This window comes from Trypanosoma cruzi, genomic scaffold (assembly GCF_000209065.1).
Source record: "Trypanosoma cruzi strain CL Brener 1047053517021 genomic scaffold, whole genome shotgun sequence".
NCBI classification, from domain to species: Eukaryota; Euglenozoa; class Kinetoplastea; order Trypanosomatida; family Trypanosomatidae; genus Trypanosoma; species Trypanosoma cruzi.
Genome location: NW_001849471.1, coordinates 131,585 through 147,689, shown reverse-complemented (window position 1 = coordinate 147,689; position 16,105 = coordinate 131,585). Strand labels below are relative to the sequence as shown.

At 42.6% G+C, this 16,105-nt stretch overlaps 6 protein-coding genes across 6 annotated transcripts, besides 14 other annotated features; all 6 read right to left on the bottom strand.

Moving 5' to 3' along the window:
- Tc00.1047053508693.199 (hypothetical protein, conserved) lies at window positions 1-1,663 on the bottom strand (the record flags this gene model as incomplete). Its single annotated transcript, XM_812722.1, has 1 exon — window positions 1-1,663. A coding segment is annotated over one exon (1,663 nt), but the record flags the coding sequence as incomplete, so codon positions are not given.
- Window positions 1-16,105: part of a sequence feature (heterozygous, non-Esmeraldo-like haplotype) that runs on past the window's edge.
- Window positions 2,756-2,825: a sequence feature (A-rich).
- Window positions 3,014-5,533, bottom strand: Tc00.1047053508693.190 (hypothetical protein, conserved; the record flags this gene model as incomplete). The annotated part of the gene is made up of 1 exon (XM_812720.1): window positions 3,014-5,533. The coding sequence occupies one exon, from the start codon at window positions 5,531-5,533 to the stop codon at window positions 3,014-3,016; it is 2,520 nt and encodes an 839-aa protein (XP_817813.1).
- Window positions 3,977-4,145: a sequence feature (GA-rich).
- Window positions 4,158-4,355: a sequence feature (GA-rich).
- Window positions 4,397-4,565: a sequence feature (GA-rich).
- Window positions 4,607-4,775: a sequence feature (GA-rich).
- Window positions 4,787-4,925: a sequence feature (GA-rich).
- Window positions 4,937-5,105: a sequence feature (GA-rich).
- Window positions 5,125-5,253: a sequence feature (GA-rich).
- Window positions 5,560-5,588: a microsatellite.
- Window positions 5,804-5,825: a sequence feature (AT_rich).
- Window positions 5,853-5,877: a microsatellite.
- Tc00.1047053508693.180 (ankyrin, putative) lies at window positions 5,897-6,919 on the bottom strand (the record flags this gene model as incomplete). Its single annotated transcript, XM_812719.1, has 1 exon — window positions 5,897-6,919. One exon carries the CDS (start codon window positions 6,917-6,919, stop codon window positions 5,897-5,899), a length of 1,023 nt encoding a protein of 340 aa, XP_817812.1.
- Window positions 7,037-7,059: a microsatellite.
- Tc00.1047053508693.170 (hypothetical protein, conserved) lies at window positions 7,212-8,225 on the bottom strand (the record flags this gene model as incomplete). The annotated part of the gene is made up of 1 exon (XM_812718.1): window positions 7,212-8,225. The coding sequence occupies one exon, from the start codon at window positions 8,223-8,225 to the stop codon at window positions 7,212-7,214; it is 1,014 nt and encodes a 337-aa protein (XP_817811.1).
- On the bottom strand, window positions 8,457-9,071 carry Tc00.1047053508693.160 (hypothetical protein, conserved; the record flags this gene model as incomplete). The annotated part of the gene is made up of 1 exon (XM_812717.1): window positions 8,457-9,071. One exon carries the CDS (start codon window positions 9,069-9,071, stop codon window positions 8,457-8,459), a length of 615 nt encoding a protein of 204 aa, XP_817810.1.
- Window positions 9,667-9,709: a sequence feature (T-rich).
- On the bottom strand, window positions 9,811-16,011 carry Tc00.1047053508693.150 (hypothetical protein, conserved; the record flags this gene model as incomplete). Its single annotated transcript, XM_812716.1, has 1 exon — window positions 9,811-16,011. One exon carries the CDS (start codon window positions 16,009-16,011, stop codon window positions 9,811-9,813), a length of 6,201 nt encoding a protein of 2,066 aa, XP_817809.1.

Here is a 16,105-nt window from a genome sequence, read left to right as displayed (position 1 = left end):
AAGAACGATGAACAGTCACCCGCGGAGCCAATAATGTATCAACACATAATTCAATGCACGCCGAACTAAATTCTTCAAACGTCATCACAGCTTCCGTAGAATGACGCTCAAAGAGGCTTTTTAATTCTTGTACTTGTGATGCAGGAATCACCTCCACTAAGGGCGCTGCCACAAATAGGACATCCTTTGAGCTGAATATAGTGCTACCAGAGCTGTCACGTAATGATACCGATGCCTTGGTAATGGGAGAAAGTATCAGTTTACCTTTATCTTTAGATTCAACAAAATGAACATGTATTGTATCGACAGAAATATCCCACATGGAGGATGGAATAACCACTTCCACCCTATTAGACCCTCGCTGAAAAGCCATTACACGAATCTCATTTACATACACCGCACAACGCCTCATGCCATAAATCAAAACATCGTGTTCAGCCTGGAATTGTCGATTCAACTCTTCTCCAAACAACGTTGATGCCAGTCCCGCAGTGGTTGCAGGTACGGGCCCAGATATACGCCTTCCATTTCCACCGTCGGGAGTGATATTAATCTTGTGAAATTGAAAAATACGTGGAGGGTAGTCCTTACCCAAATCCAGTGAGTCTTCAGAGCGATCATCAACAGTCAGGTTCCAACCCCCAATGATAAAAGACGACGTTTTGTCAATAGGTACCCTGGAGGGAAAAAGAAGACTAATAGCTGGAAGAATCGAGGCATATTTGTTGTCAAGAATAGGATCATCTACCATTGGTGCGCCTACAAACTTACTGTAGTAATCTTCAAAAACCGACCAAACCTTTGCTGTAAATGGTCGATGATGCTCATACTGCACTTCGTCAGAAAATGCCACAACACCCAACATTAGAAGCGCCTCTGCAAAGGAATCAAGTTCTAACGCCGTCACTTTCCCATTGGGGATTTCCAAAGTGGAATATTCCATTAAATTATGAATGCCAAAAAACCCAGGGTAGTCAAAAATAGATCTGGCGCCTATTTGCTGAACAGGCGTAAAGTTTGGAAACACATCGTCCAGCATTTTCTCAAACGCGCCGCGGTAAATTCGACCATCAACAGCGTAAAGATTAAAAATTGGTAGAACAATAGAATGGGCTGATGAAGCCATAACATGTATCACAAGCTGATTGATGTAGGGTGTCCAGCCATTCTTCATGGAGCTCAACGAGATCACCGTCCTCTTTAAAACGAGACATCTACTAATCAGGGGTTTTAAAAAGCGGCGTCCGGTGTAAATCACACTTTCCCTCAAATGTACCTGGTCCTCGGAAGATAAAATGATGGCATCTAAAACAGGACATTTCTCCTCCAAAAGCTCTGAGCAGCGCTGCGTCTGATAGCATCTTACGCATACAACGTTCATAATGGCAAGAAAACCATCAAAGTCAACCGCAAGATCATGAAAGGGGAAATCTCCTTTCGTGGCGTCGCCGTTTTCATTGGGTCTCAGTGGCTTCCCGTGAAAAAGCCAAAGCGATTCAACCAAAAATTGATACACACCCGTTTTGGGGCCAAGAAGACCAGCAGAGCGCAGCAGCGTGAGTAGCCCAGAGTATCGCAAGCGTTGCTGGCGAATGGACTCGCCATGACTGAGAGCGATGTCAAAAAGTAAAAGCCAGTTACACTCCCCGCCTTTGATATCCATCCTGCTGTCGCGTTACTTCTTGGATATAAAATCAAAAAAAAAAAAAAGAGAAAAAGCAATAATTAAACAAGACGCAAAATGAATGAAGCATGTACACACATTCATACATGGATTTCCCTTCCCTTTAATAGAACCTTCCATATAAGAACAGCAAGAAAAATACAATACAATAAACAAAAAAAAAAAAAGTCAGTCCACATGGCTCTCGTCAATGTATATGTATGTATTTTTTGCTGGCGTTTCTTTCTTTTAGAATATAAAATCCTAATTTGTCTTCAGTGGCCATAAAAAGACCAAAGCAAAAGAAAAAAAAATTTGCACATTAAACACATTAAGCCGCCTACCCAACATCCGTAGCAGCCAACAATCACAGCATTTCCCTCGTCATATAAGAAAATCCTCGTTTCTCAATGTTCCTCCAAATGCTTGCAAACAAACGGCCTTCGCTGCTTGCCTGGAGTAAAAAAAAAAAAAAAAAAACGTCCCCTCTCTCTCAAAGGAATTAAAAAAGGAGATAGGGCAAAAATGAACTTCAACAAAAAAAAAACAAGCGGCAACTTCTCTCGTCTCCTAAAGTGCAACTCCCAGACGATCGGAAAGAATCCCAAAGAGACCAAAAGAATATCCGTTAAAGCCGAACAATGGTGTTACATCTTCACAAGAAACTAAAACAACAGCCACAACGATATATATATTTGTGTTTATTTATAGCGCAAAGTACAGAAAACACGCAATGAAAAGATGCGTTATTGTATGATGGGTTCCCTGGTGATGCCTGAGTCGACCTCATCGTGATGCCAAGGTCCATTCCCCCCGTATCGTCAGGGAAAGCCAAAATCCAGCAATGTTACCCTCACGGGGTCGTGGTTGTTGGCAAAGGACTGAGGGCATCGGCCAGCGTCCGGACCAGCTGCGTCTTGCTGGGGCAAAGGTATGATACCAAGAGGTCTGGGGGCACGTGTTGCTGTGCCGTCAGCAGTACCACATCTTGAGTCCAATCATGATTCTTTTAAGAGTTCTACTTTGCCACATTCCGCCCGTTACGCAAAGTTATTTTTGAAGGGAAAGCTGAAAAGAAATATTAACTTCAACTTCTTTTCCATTTTCTTTTTTTTTTTTTTTTCCTTTGAGTCTTCAATTTTATTGTTGTTGTTTTTTTCTTGCTGTGCACGCATCATGTAAAATTTTTCTCGCAATACCACCGCAAACTGTATAAAAATGAAGGGCCGCATACATGAGGCAACTCAAAGCCCCACATTTCCTCCACACCATTGGAGTCGCTTTCTTTGGCTCACCATCTCAAAATTACAAAAAAAAACGTTCCATCAAGTGCTTACAAAAACCAATTCCTCATGACCACCTTTGGAGAAATGGATTTCGAAGTTCGCCTAAGGATGCTGCACTATCTTCCTTTGCCTTCTCGGCCGCAACAGAATTTTCAGCAACCAATAAACTATGGCAAAGATCACTCGATGGTCCACTAGGTGACGGGCCATTCTGATTTAACCAGACTGGTTGCGGCGGCCTGAAAGGGACAGGTCCCGTAACTCCATGCTGCTTTGGCGTTCCCCCAACTTGCAACGCACTTTCCTCCCCTGGATCTGGCAAAAATGGTCTAACAAAAGGTTGTTTCGGTGGAGCAGGAAAAGAAGTCTTGACTTCACTTTTGACGACTGGTGGGCGGCGCACAAGTCCTGGGGCAGTGTTTCTGTTCGCCCCTTGGGATAGCACACTGTTGAGGGGCAATCCATTTTCAGGCTTTTCACTGCCAATGCTGCAATGGCTCCCGCGCTGATCCTCCTTCTCCCCATTTTTGCCATGAAATTTTATTTTATCCTCCTCCCTCTTCCATTTTGGAGCCTCCCGCATCCTATTGATCACACTTGCCAAGACTATAAGAAGCAGGGCTCCAACCCAATTCCATACTCCCCAAATTTCAGCGGGAATCGCCTCCTCTTCACCGTGCGGTTGACTCCCAAAAAACGGTCTACTACCCTCTTGCCCATTTTTGTTGCTCTTCCTTTCGGATCCGCGAGGCGGCTCGTCTTCAATATCCGAGTTCTTGCCCAGAGTGTTGACGGCAACAGCCAATCTTGACGTGGCAGCATGAAGATCTGAAAGGGCTTCATGGCAGCTGGTGGATATCGTCCCTGCCAAAAAACAGAATTTGTTGATTTCTTCCGTGGCTGCATTCACGGAACTTTCCAACTCATCTGTCTGAAAAACCAAGATCCTCAGAAACTCTAGTCCCTTGTTTCCCCTGGAATTATACCTTTTCAGCGAATTTTGCGTGTCCTTCTCTGATTGATGCCTCTTCTCCGCTTCTTCCTCCGCTTGGCGCCTCTTCGCCGCTTCCTCCTCCGCTTGGCGCCTCTTCGTCGCTTCTTCCTCCGCTTGATGCCTCTTCGTCGCTTCTTCCTCCGCGTGATGCCTCTTCTCCGCTTCCTCCTCCGCTTGGCGCCTCTTCGTCGCTTCTTCCTCCGCGTGATGCCTCTTCTCCGCTTCCTCCTCCGCTTGGCGCCTCTTCGTCGCTTCTTCCTCCGCGTGATGCCTCTTCTCCGCTTCCTCCTCCGCTTGGCGCCTCTTCGTCGCTTCTTCCTCCGCGTGATGCCTCTTCTCCGCTTCCTCCTCCGCTTGGCGCCTCTTCGTCGCTTCCTCCTCCGCGTGATGCCTCTTCTCCGCTTCCTCCTCCGCTTGGCGCCTCTTCGTCGCTTCTTCCTCCGCGTGATGCCTCTTCTCCGCTTCCTCCTCCGCTTGGCGCCTCTTCGTCGCTTCTTCCTCCGCTTGATGCCTCTTCGTCGCTTCTTCCTCCGCGTGATGCCTCTTCTCCGCTTCCTCCTCCGCTTGGCGCCTCTTCTCCGCTTCCTCCTCCGCTTGGCGCCTCTTCTCCGCTTCCTCCTCCGCTTGGCGCCTCTTCGTCGCTTCCTCCTCCGCTTGGCGCCTCTTCTCCGCTTCCTCCTCCGCTTGATGCCTCTTCTCCGCTTCCTCCTCCGCTTGATGCCTCTTCTCCGCTTCCTCCTCCGCTTGATGCCTCTTCTCCGCTTCCTCCTCCGCTTGGCGCCTCTTCGTCGCTTCCTCCTCCGCTTGGCGCCTCTTCTCCGCTTCCTCCTCCGCTTGGCGCCTCTTCTCCGCTTCTTCCTCCGCTTGGCGCCTCTTCTCCGCTTCCTCCTCCGCTTGGCGCCTCTTCTCCGCTTCCTCCTCCGCTTGATGCCTCTTCTCCGCTTCCTCCTCCGCTTGGCGCCTCTTCGTCGCTTCCTCCTCCGCTTGGCGCCTCTTCTCCGCTTCCTCCTCCGCGTGATGCCTCTTCTCCGCTTCCTCCTCCGCTTGGCGCCTCTTCGTCGCTTCCTCCTCCGCTTGATGCCTCTTCTCCGCTTCCTCCTCCGCTTGATGCCTCTTCGCCGCTTCCTCCTCCGCTTGATGCCTCTTCTCCTCTTCCTCCTCCGCTTGATGCCTCTTCGTCGCTTCTTCCTCCGCTTGATGCCTCTTCGTCGCTTCCTCCTCCGCTTGATGCCTCTTCGTCGCTTCCTCCTCCGCTTGATGCCTCTTCGTCGCTTCCTCCTCCGCTTGATGCCTCTTCGCCGCTTCCTCCTTTGCTTCAGCTTCTGTTACGTGGCCTTCAGTCAGTTTTCGGAGACGAGCAAATTCCCCTTTTAGACGCCCAGTCTCTCCGTTGTTATCCGGTCCCCCATTCTCTTCATGCAGCATACGAGCCCCTCCTTCAGTTGGTTTTATCACCGCCGATGGTGAATGCCAAACCCCCTCAGTATCCTCTACTGAAGACGCATTTGTCAAAACAGCCAAGAAAAGTACACATAGAGAGTATAAAATATACAAGCACCATGGTCTGCCAAACATAGCATGATAACGCATCGTTATTTGTGAAGACCCCTTTTCGCTTTTTTTTTTTTTTTTTTGCTTTTTCTTTCTCACAAAAAAAGTTGTTGTTGTTGTTTTTTTGCCATATGCAAAAAAATGGGTCAGAACAATCAATGTAATGCTTACCAGAACAATGGATCAGGCGATTCAGACCAAATATTCCAAAAAAGGAAACTAATCAATAGCAAACCAAGGCACGGCTAAAGAAAATAATCTTGCAGCGTAGGAAAAGCAGAATACGATCTCATCAATAGTAAATAGGGGAAAAAAAAATATTAAAAATAATCGCACAGAAAAAAATTGGTCAATGTTGAAAAAAAAAAAAAAAAAAAAAAAAACGGGATGCCTCCAAAGAAGCTACAACTTTATGGGCACGGAAAACTCCATGGTGTCACCAGGGATGCAGCCTATCCTCGGAGGCTCTGTACCAACCGTGTCAACACCAGTGCCAATGCGCATCGACGTGCCTCCAATACGTTCCGGTTTCACTGGAGGACGGTCCTTCAAAGATTTTGGTATCGCGGGAGGCTCATCATATCCGACCTCCTCAAGCGAACGACACGGGCCATTTGATATTACCGCAAGAGGATCGCACGAGCCGGATTTTGGATGGGGTACAATAATTTCAACGATCTCAAGCGGTTTCGCCTCCTTGACTGGCTCTGGGAAAAGATAATCAAGCCTGTTAGGTCGACCAGTCGCAACAGTTTCTTCTGCCTCTTCAAGAATCGACTCAGTAGATTTGATTGGAGGAGGACGTAAACGCAGTTCTTCATCAGCCCTTGCTTTTGCAATAACAATATCTTCAGGTTTGCTCTTTAACAGGACAACCACATGCTTCAGTCCTCTCTCTGAGGCAACATACAGAGGGTTTTTGCCGTCAATGTCACATACATTTTGGTCGGCACCGGCCCTCAGAAGTTGATACACGGCATCGTGAAGACCGGCTTTTGCTGCCATATACAGAGGAGTTTCATTTCGGACATTCTTGGCATTCAGATTTGCACCACTTCTCAAAAGAATGTCAATGATGGCACAATTGCCCGTGCGAGCAGCCACGTGGAGAGCTGTTTCATCATTATTTCCATTTTTTGCGTCCACATTGGCACCATACTCAAGGAGTAACAGCACAACATCAATTTTGCCATTGAAGCACGCAATATAGAGCGGAGTTTCACGATCCGGGCCCTTCAAATCAACTTCGGCACCAAGACTCAACAATTTCTTGACAGTGGGGCAGCCCACCTCCCTCTTCATTGATGCATAATATAGCGGGGTGTACCCATTGGAATTCAGTGAATTCACATTCGTCGGTGAAAACACCTGCTGCATCGCGGCAAGGTCCTGTCGCTCAATAGAATCGAATAAACTCATGTTCATCGACACGGCTCTAACATCGGAGAAGGGAAAAAAAAAAGAGGAAGGAAAAAAAGATGTTGGTGTTTTTTTTTCTTTTTTTCATTTATCCAAGGCAGCAATCGCCGAAAATGAAAGCCAAAAATAAAACAAAACAAAACAAAGATGCTTTTATTTTTATTCACTTATTTACTTATGTTGGCATTCCTATGGGAATCAACAGACAATGAGACAACATCATTTACTCGGAAAGTTCTATTGGTCAGCCAAACCAGAGCCTAACAAGAACAACAACAACAAACTCGTCATAAATAGTTCAAATTTCTCCTTCCACAAAGCAGTATTCCAATGCATATGCCTCCGTATTACAATTTCCGCTGCAGGTAAATACAAGAACATTCCCAAAGTGTAGGGGGTGTTTCTTCTCGTTTGACTTCGTCAAAAAATAAATAATGGGCGACGTAAGCTGGAGCTCGTACCGGCGTTTTTTCCCGCAATAAGGGCATCGTGGCGCAACAATTGAAATTACGGATAATTGCAATGGCTCCCGGCTAGGGCCCCATCGCACACACTGTGAAGGAACCCTGCCGATTCTTTCCACGTATTTTCGCAAAAGTTTTTCATGCAACGGCTCATCAGCCTCATCCAAAACTGTCGTCTCAACGACATCTTCGCCGTATTTTCCCTGTGCCTCATGCAACTGGATATTGAAGGGGGCAGACTTTGGTTTCACTTTGGGAGGCTCCTCAAACACTTCAAGCGTAAAGCATGGAAAACGCATACCCCTGATAGGTGGCTGTGATCCGGGAGGGGCGAGTGAGGAAGGCACTTCGGTACTGCAAATGTCATCAGCAATCGCTTCATTTACAGTGCTTCTGTTCCCACGTTGTTCCGTAGCCGTGTTTGATTTAACGCTCTTATAATCATAATCCCATCCCTTATCCATCCCATCTCCCCAGTCCGCGCTTTCTTCGAAAAGAAGTCGTTTGTCCTCGCAGCCCCCCTTGTCGTTTGTCTGCGATACATTTTTGTAAGAAGGATTAAAATTCTGAGATCGAAGAGCAAAACAAAAAGTGCTCTGCTCAGTACTGCACGTGGAGCAAGTGAGTACGTACAGCAAACGGTCGTAGACGTCCAGAGGAGCGTAAATCTGAGCCAATAACGACACTGTGTTCATGCTATTACACTTGGGGCAACGAAACACACTATAATCTGCCGTCTCTCGAAACAAGGTAGCTGTTCCACCAATTCTTGAGGTATAAACAGAACATAGATCTTCACCAGTAACATCTACTGGCTTCCCAAGCCAAACAGCATCTTTCATAGCCATCCTACCATTCCTATTTCGAAACACACACGCACAACAACAACAAAAGCTAACGGATAAAAGAGGTTAAATTAAAATAATTGTTCACTTCAGCTTTTTATTTTTGTGTAGTTTTTGTGTGTACATATTATATGATATTGTAAGGAGTGTTGTATTCAGCAGTCAAAAAGAGGTTCAAAAAACGTCACTGTCGGTTGGGAAAACAATCGTAAAAACGCTCAGTCTCACTAGAGTTCATTGAAACAACTCGGTTAATGACCGAGTTAGCCAATCGCCTCCATATGCCTCCTTCAGATAATACGGGGCATTATGAGGGCAGTGACTCACCACATCAGCCACTGTACACCTTTGAAGGGGAAAGAGCTCCTTTTCAGGTGAAGATCCATCAACAGAAATCACGACACCATCATTAACAATCGTCTCGTGAAATTCCGCGCAAATTCTTTTCGTGCATTTTCGGAAAACTCTTACGGAATTTTGCAGACTCACCCGAACTGTTGATACAACACCAAAACAGCGAGAATCGAGTTCATTCATCATTGCCACAACTTTATCCGTGTCATCTGACCTCTTAAAGCCAATGTCAAGATCCGCATCCCAAAGCACTAGCCTTCCAAGTCTCGTAGATCCCAGAAGAGTGCCGTTTTGTAACCAAAAAACAATTTTATTTTCTTCAAGAAATCGCATAGAACATGTTAAAGCATTACGAAACGCTGCCTCCCTGTCGTAGTAGACGTGAAAACAATATGTCACCGCCACGTACACAACAATTCCCAGAAGCACCACCACGATCGCACGTGTCCAATACAACCCGAGGGTTTCGCCACTTTTGGGATATCCTTTAATCATGATGGGCTCAACTTTTTGGTTTCCTTTCTTCTTAAGAAAAAATTTAATGGAAATCGTTTAGATATCGTCAAGCCGTAGAATAACCCTGCAGAGTAAGGAAAAGAGAAACAGGGGAAAAAGATTGGCCTACTAGCAGAAAAGATATATACACGTAAGTAGTCAAAGCTGACAAACCCATTTTTTAAAAAGGCATCTCCTTTCCCATTCTTTCCAAAATTGTGAAGGGAATAATAATAATATGTTCAATGCAAATTGTACAGGTGATTCTCCTTCCCAATTGACACCCCCGCAAAGCATTATTTTTTAGCCAAACCTGGATATTGGGCAAGCAACAGCATCTCTTTCCGTTTTTTCTCCCGCGCACGTGCAGACGCCAGTTCGCTCTCCAATCTTGCTATTTTCAAGCGAAGCCGCTTGCAGTGACCACACTCAAAGCTTCCATTCAGTACCCGTGACAATGGAACAAGAACATCGTTCAATGAAGAGTCAGTCTCTTCTTGAATTACACGTCTGTCAATAAATCCTAAGCTTTGCTTAATTGTCATGCTATGCGAACAAGGTGGGCCGTGTAAAAACTGCACTGAAAGGAAGAAGAAAAATACAAAAAAAAAAAATAAAATAAAAAGAATATAATAAAACCCCCGTGCTTGCCCCAATATTATAGTTCGACAACAACAAGCTGCAGCAATAATTGATTTCATTTACTTTTAATTTTTATTAGAAAAAAACGGCGCGAGACTTATGAATGGAGCAATTGTAGCAAAACGGATAGAATTTCGCTCGCATAGACGACGGAATGTTCCTCTGAAGGCCGAGCTAGACACATATTTTTTAACTCCGATAAAAATATTTTCAACGCAGATCCACAACCAGGGACTTGGAACAAATAATGAGCCATTGCTACTGCCAACATGCGCAGTTTAGAAAGTTCGGGAGGGAAAAGCAGAACCACAGTAATAAGAGAAGAAACATTTTCATCTATTACACCAAGAAAAGTGTTCAGTATAGCACAATCCAGCCACCACCAGCACCGGCCATCTAATGAAAAACCGTCTTTTCCAAGACACGCCTCAAACAAAAGCCGCGTCGTGTACTCAGCTACAGACCAACGGGCGATCACCTCAGTGTTTTCCCTTACGATTCGCTTTGAGATTGCCTGTAGTTCATACAAGAGCAATCGCTTGAAAATCAACGTAAAATCAAACTTGTTAATTGTAATAAACAAGATGTCCTCTTTTTCCAGAACATGTGCAATGAGTTCATGGACTACGGCAATTGCGATATCACCGTTGTTTGAAGAATTACCGCGAAGGGAATCCAAAAATGCGATTACCTGTATGCGATTGTAATCCAATTCCCCCGACTCAAATTCATTATATGAACCACGAAAAACTAATAACGCTGCAGTCACAAGGTGAAGCAGTTTATTCCTATTCGTTTTAATTCTTTTAGAAAACGCTGATCTCTGGAACGACAAGGGCGCCTGATTTAAAATATCTGCGCATGGTTTCAACTTTGAAAGCCCGGGTTTCGCATGAACACACGTCTCGGACCTTAATGGAACGGTTATATCGCTTCTTCCTCTTTCAAGAGTAGTCAGCCCCAAAAATCCTCGCAATCTGTACCAATGAGCCTGTCCAAGAGCCGTTATATGAGTAATACACTGCAATGTATAGTATGCATAGCGCTCCAATCGTCGTTCGGAACTTCTGTTAAGAATCTCATTGCAAACTGCTTCAGATACCCTCACTGAGACAAGTTCCTCCGGAAGCATGGATAGAATACTGCATGCACTACGCAGCATCTGCAAAATGCCAAAACTAAACGAAAGACGTCCCCATTGACTAGACTCCAAGTCATCGAGCAAACGAGTTATTATGATAAACGCCACGGGTTCAATCTCTTTACGGGTAGACGAACCAGACATGGCAATTGCAGCTGTGAGCGCACCCATATAAGAAAAGATGTCAATTGAGAGCAGTTTTCTTAGGATACTCACTGCGTCAACATACCCAGCCAATTTTTCACTTCCCGCCGTAAATAGAGTCAGCATGATTGTTGTACACGCACGTGTATTCCATTCATCAAACAGAACGATTGACCGATTCGAGTCGGGTAATAATCCCACCTTGGAACAAAGAATATTGTGATGAATAAATGCATTGTCTATACAAGAAGCAGCGTATTCACGGTACCAAGCGTAAATGCACGGAAGAATTTTTGCCGCAATGGTATCATTATGCTTGTGGAAATGCTTCAACAGAGACAGATTCCCTGAAATAAGTGTCGTCAGTAAAAAATATATATCGGATACACAATATGGAGGAATTGTGGATGTAGTTGCAAAAATTGAGCTAACCGCGTTAACGTAAAGATGAAGAAATGAAGGAAGCACCTTCTCCGCTTCATCTCGGGCATATGTATAAGATCCAGATAATGGGAAAAGATGCCCAACGGTGTGAATATTCCAGTTTCGTGCGTTTGTAAACAAGGGAAATCGGGCATAAAGTGAAAATACGGACGCGTTGCAAAAAGAGTAAATTCTCAAAGTCGTGTCTAAAAACATTAGTTCCAAGGGAAAATCCGCATACTGAGACAAGGCATCCACCAAAGCCATGTGTACCTTGGGTTTGGAATAGCACTCATCCGAAACGACCGTGTGTAACAATAAACTTGTGACAAACCAAAATATAATTCGTTGTTCATCTCCATCAAATTGAGAAGAAACACCAAATTTCAAAAAGTGTGGAATAAAATTCGCATGCATCTCCTGGACAAGACTTGGGGGCAAGCCCACTGTCTGATTAAGCTTGCATAAAAATTTTAAAAAAGGCATATCCAACGACCGAAATCTTTCCTTCCCATAAATAATCAGTTGCCATACAGAAAGCCTACAACATTTTACCACCAACCAGAGAACAGACTCATTCATTCCCTGATTCAAGTTCAGTGAACAAAGAAAAATGGAGACCACGTGTTTTGCTATAGATTCAACGTCCTCAAAATCTACTTCTAAGCACTGATTAATAATACTTAATACTGTGTTTCGTAACTCTTTTCCCTCATCAGACTCATGTTTTCCATCCAGAACTTCCTGCCAACCATCATCCCCAGTGGGAGCAACAAGAACTAGCAAAAACATTGAACAGTATCTAAGAGAAAGACTCCATTCATCACTTACCGATATTTCATGAAGTAATTCAATTATTCTCTTTAAGAAGGAATTTAATATGGCCATATCCACTTCTAATGAAGCAACACCACCCCTTATAAGCAGCTTCGTCAGCACAGTCAATTCCGTTGATTTTAGTCCTGCAAGTAATCCCAACTTCCCCATCTCAAAAAAGATATCCTTAGCATACCTTTCGGAAACAGATTCCAACAACTCTGCCATTATAAAATTTTTTGATCCAATAAAATGAAAAAATACCCCTGGTGATTGAGATACACCAAAAATAAAGAGAGGTAATAAGGGCATTACGGCAAATAAATCCTTTTCCTCTGTGATTTCATAAAGATCAACCGATGTTTTTTTTGATATAAATAAAGGGCATTTTATCGTTGGAAAGGCTAGGGCTTTACAAATTAAGAAGAAAGAGACAATGGATATCGTTCCCTTCTTCATAGGTACTGGAAACAAGAGTTGAGGAAATGAAGAAAAAGCCACCTGTAGAAATGAGGTATTTGTTAATATACCCTCTGGTATTTCTAAAAAATTCGACCGAGCAGCATCGTACAAGGCTCTACGAAGTGAAATACTGTAACGTTCATCAGAAATAAATTCCATTGTCTTTAAGGAACCTGCAGATTGCGTCCAACCCCAAGAAAAAGAATCAATAATATGTGCAAGAAGATCATCATATAAACCCAAAACCGCTTCGTTAACCGAAAAATTGGCCTTCTCAACAATTTTATTATTGGGATCCATATTTTCAAGAATGATCAATAAAATTTCCAAAAGCATCTCTTCACATGGTATTGTAAGAACTGACTCCACAGCACGAGTCGCAAGTGATGGATCCAAAACACAAGCACATAACAGCAAGGGAAATGAAGTTTTCTCTGTTATAAAAGAATCCGGCACAAAATTCGTACAATTACCAAAAGATATGGCCTGACAAAGCATATAAAACTCCGAAAAAAACTCGTCGCTACACGAGTTTTTTTTGTATGTAAAACCATCCAAGGTTTGTAATGCCGTGGTAATGCTTAATTCATCTATTTTACGATTCAAATTTAATATACGAACCACAATATCTCTACATGTGCTAAAAGCATCACTTTCGAGGATTTCGTTAGATTGATCAATTACGTATAAAATGTTTCGCCATTCTTCTTCTCCACATATGGTACCAACGCGAGAAGCGTAAATGGAAGACATAAGTAGCTCCAAAAGATCCAAAATAGGTTCAACCACCGTTGCTCCATAAACTGCATTGTAGTAACTTTGATTAGACACAATAGAAATCATGCGTTTCACAAGCAAAAAATCCGTGTCCACTGCGAGGTAAAATTGTGTCTTCTGAGTGCATGTGTCGGCCTGAATAAAAATTTTGATACAGCCAAAAAATTCTTTCCCAATAAAAGCCAAATCAAAATCTAAACTTCTCGTTAAAATTTTAACGATCAAGGGTATCCATTTTTCAGATTCATTGTTCATTATGGCAACAGATTCTTCGAAAACATTATTCTCATTATTGAAACCAAGCAAAAGCATTAAAACCGCACGGCATCCTCTCAAAGAAACGACAGGATTATACCCAGCCAAAATATCCAAACAACATAATACGTTGGAATATAAAAAACGCAGGTGACTAATAAATACAGGAGAAGAGCCTCCAAAAAGAATAAGCTCAAAAAAAAGGTCGCTCACGTGTTCTACAAGTTCAAAAAAATGTGTTGTCCGATAATGTTTGGCATTTGTAAGACCAGATAAAGTCGATAGCGCAATCATTTTTTCTAGCCCATTTGGTAGCTGTTGCCAACCCAAATATAGTGAATGTTTTTTTTTAAATACTGGTGTTGATATGGGGTCTAATGCTTTGCAACATCGATATAGAACATTCCAAATATAGTTAAAGAAGCGTTTGTGTGTAAAAATATCGAATAAATGACTCACTTTGAATCTTTGCAAACAAAGCGTAGCTGCCCGTATCAACGAAATGTATACATCAAAGGGAAAAGATTCCATAGAAAATAGTATGTCCTGAATGCAAGTAAATGCTTTGTAAAATGTCTCTTCAAGAATAATATTACCCATGGTAGAAGGGTAATAAAAGTTAGATATGCTAGAAACACTGATTAAGCATAATCCTTCGCAAACACAATGAATGTAATGATAATGTTGTTTTGTGGAGCTTTTTATTTCAAATTCCAGTTTTTCAATTAGAAACGAAATTAATTGTGATATATTTCGCAAATAACAAATACAACTCTTCTTATTCCGAGGTGGTAACCTTTTAATATACGGGCACCCCTCAAAAAAATTAACGTTGCGGAAAAAGGGCTCCCTAAAAAATAACTCATCCAGTACAAACTCATTACACCATTTGAGAAGGATAATGTATGCAGAATCACTGATTTTTTTATCCAAATCTTGTGTACAGTGTATCACATACGAAAAAGTGTTCATTTCAATGAATGGGATTTTTTGAATCAGTTCAAGCAAATGTATTTGTACACATTTCATGGAATGAAGAGGATTAGTAAAATCCAAGCAAAAATGCAAAACTTGAAAAAAAATTTTGTATATATCTTTCGGTATGATTTGAGCCAAGGCAGTGAGCAGACAAAGTGTCCCAGAAACAGTACACCCACATTGAGACTTCGTATACTTTTTGAAAAGTTTGTAGGTATGAGATAGCAGTTTCTTTGCTTCAGGGGTGTCTATGTTATTCATTGAGGCGGCGACAGCAGATAACATTTTGGATCGAATCATTGGATCCGGATATTCTACTAACTTCCAAATCAATTCTAATTTGCTTGTCCAATGAGGTTTTACTAGTTCGATAAGGTTTAATAATGGTAAAATTAGAATAGGTCTGGTTTCTTTTTGAGATAAAATTAGACAAACACGTTCAATAATTTTAGCAGATAAGCTCAATTGCCAGTTAAAATCCCATTGTTTCATTTTTCCATAGCATGAAATAGCTACTGGAACTATCAAATGTTGCAAAGGCTCTTCAAATAAAAGGGAAAGGAGCCATTTTTCAATACGTAACTTGGCTTGAGAAACTGTAGAGTGCTCAAATGGTTTACTCGATAATTTTTTAGCCTGACTTATTAATAGTGGCAAGCTAGCATCTAAGGTAATGCAACTCCCAAGTAAATCGCTCTTCATTTCTAAGGTTTCCATTAAATTCGTAAAGGAACCACAAAAGGGTGTACTGGCCACCAACTGAGCCGCCATGAGTGCAGCGGCTCGACGTCTTTCTGTTCGCCCAGATTCCAATATTTGTTTTAATACATTCTCAAAAATAGCTTCAGCAATTTCTTTCTCTGAATATGTTCCAAGTGCTTCTAATACAGCACAAAAGCTTTTCAGAAATATTTCATTTGTTATGATATCATTTGTGCTAGATAATATCCCCAAGACCTCTTTTGCAAACACTCGAAAGGCATTTGAACGTTGTGGAATACATATACGATCCACAACATTTCCAAAGTGTCGTAACAAAGTCAATTGTACCCGTGGTTTGGAAGACCCTCGCAGACACTGAAGAAGTACTGTCCAAGAAGTAGAAAGCATCCGTGAAGAATGTAATGCTATCATTGTTCCCATCATTTGATCTCCTTTTTCATGATGCACTGTTCCAAGAAGCATCCAGATTTGACGGAGGTTATGATTGAGAAGAGATGGATCATCCACGACAGTCTTACTGATCTTGCCAAGACGTTTTATTTCTTCTGTCGTGAAAATGTGTACATCCTTTGAATTCATTGCAAAACTCAATCTACCAACAATCAATTTTATTATTATTGTTATTGGTTGTTGTTTATCTATTTCCTCCTTAACCCTTTCTTTTTTGTTTTCG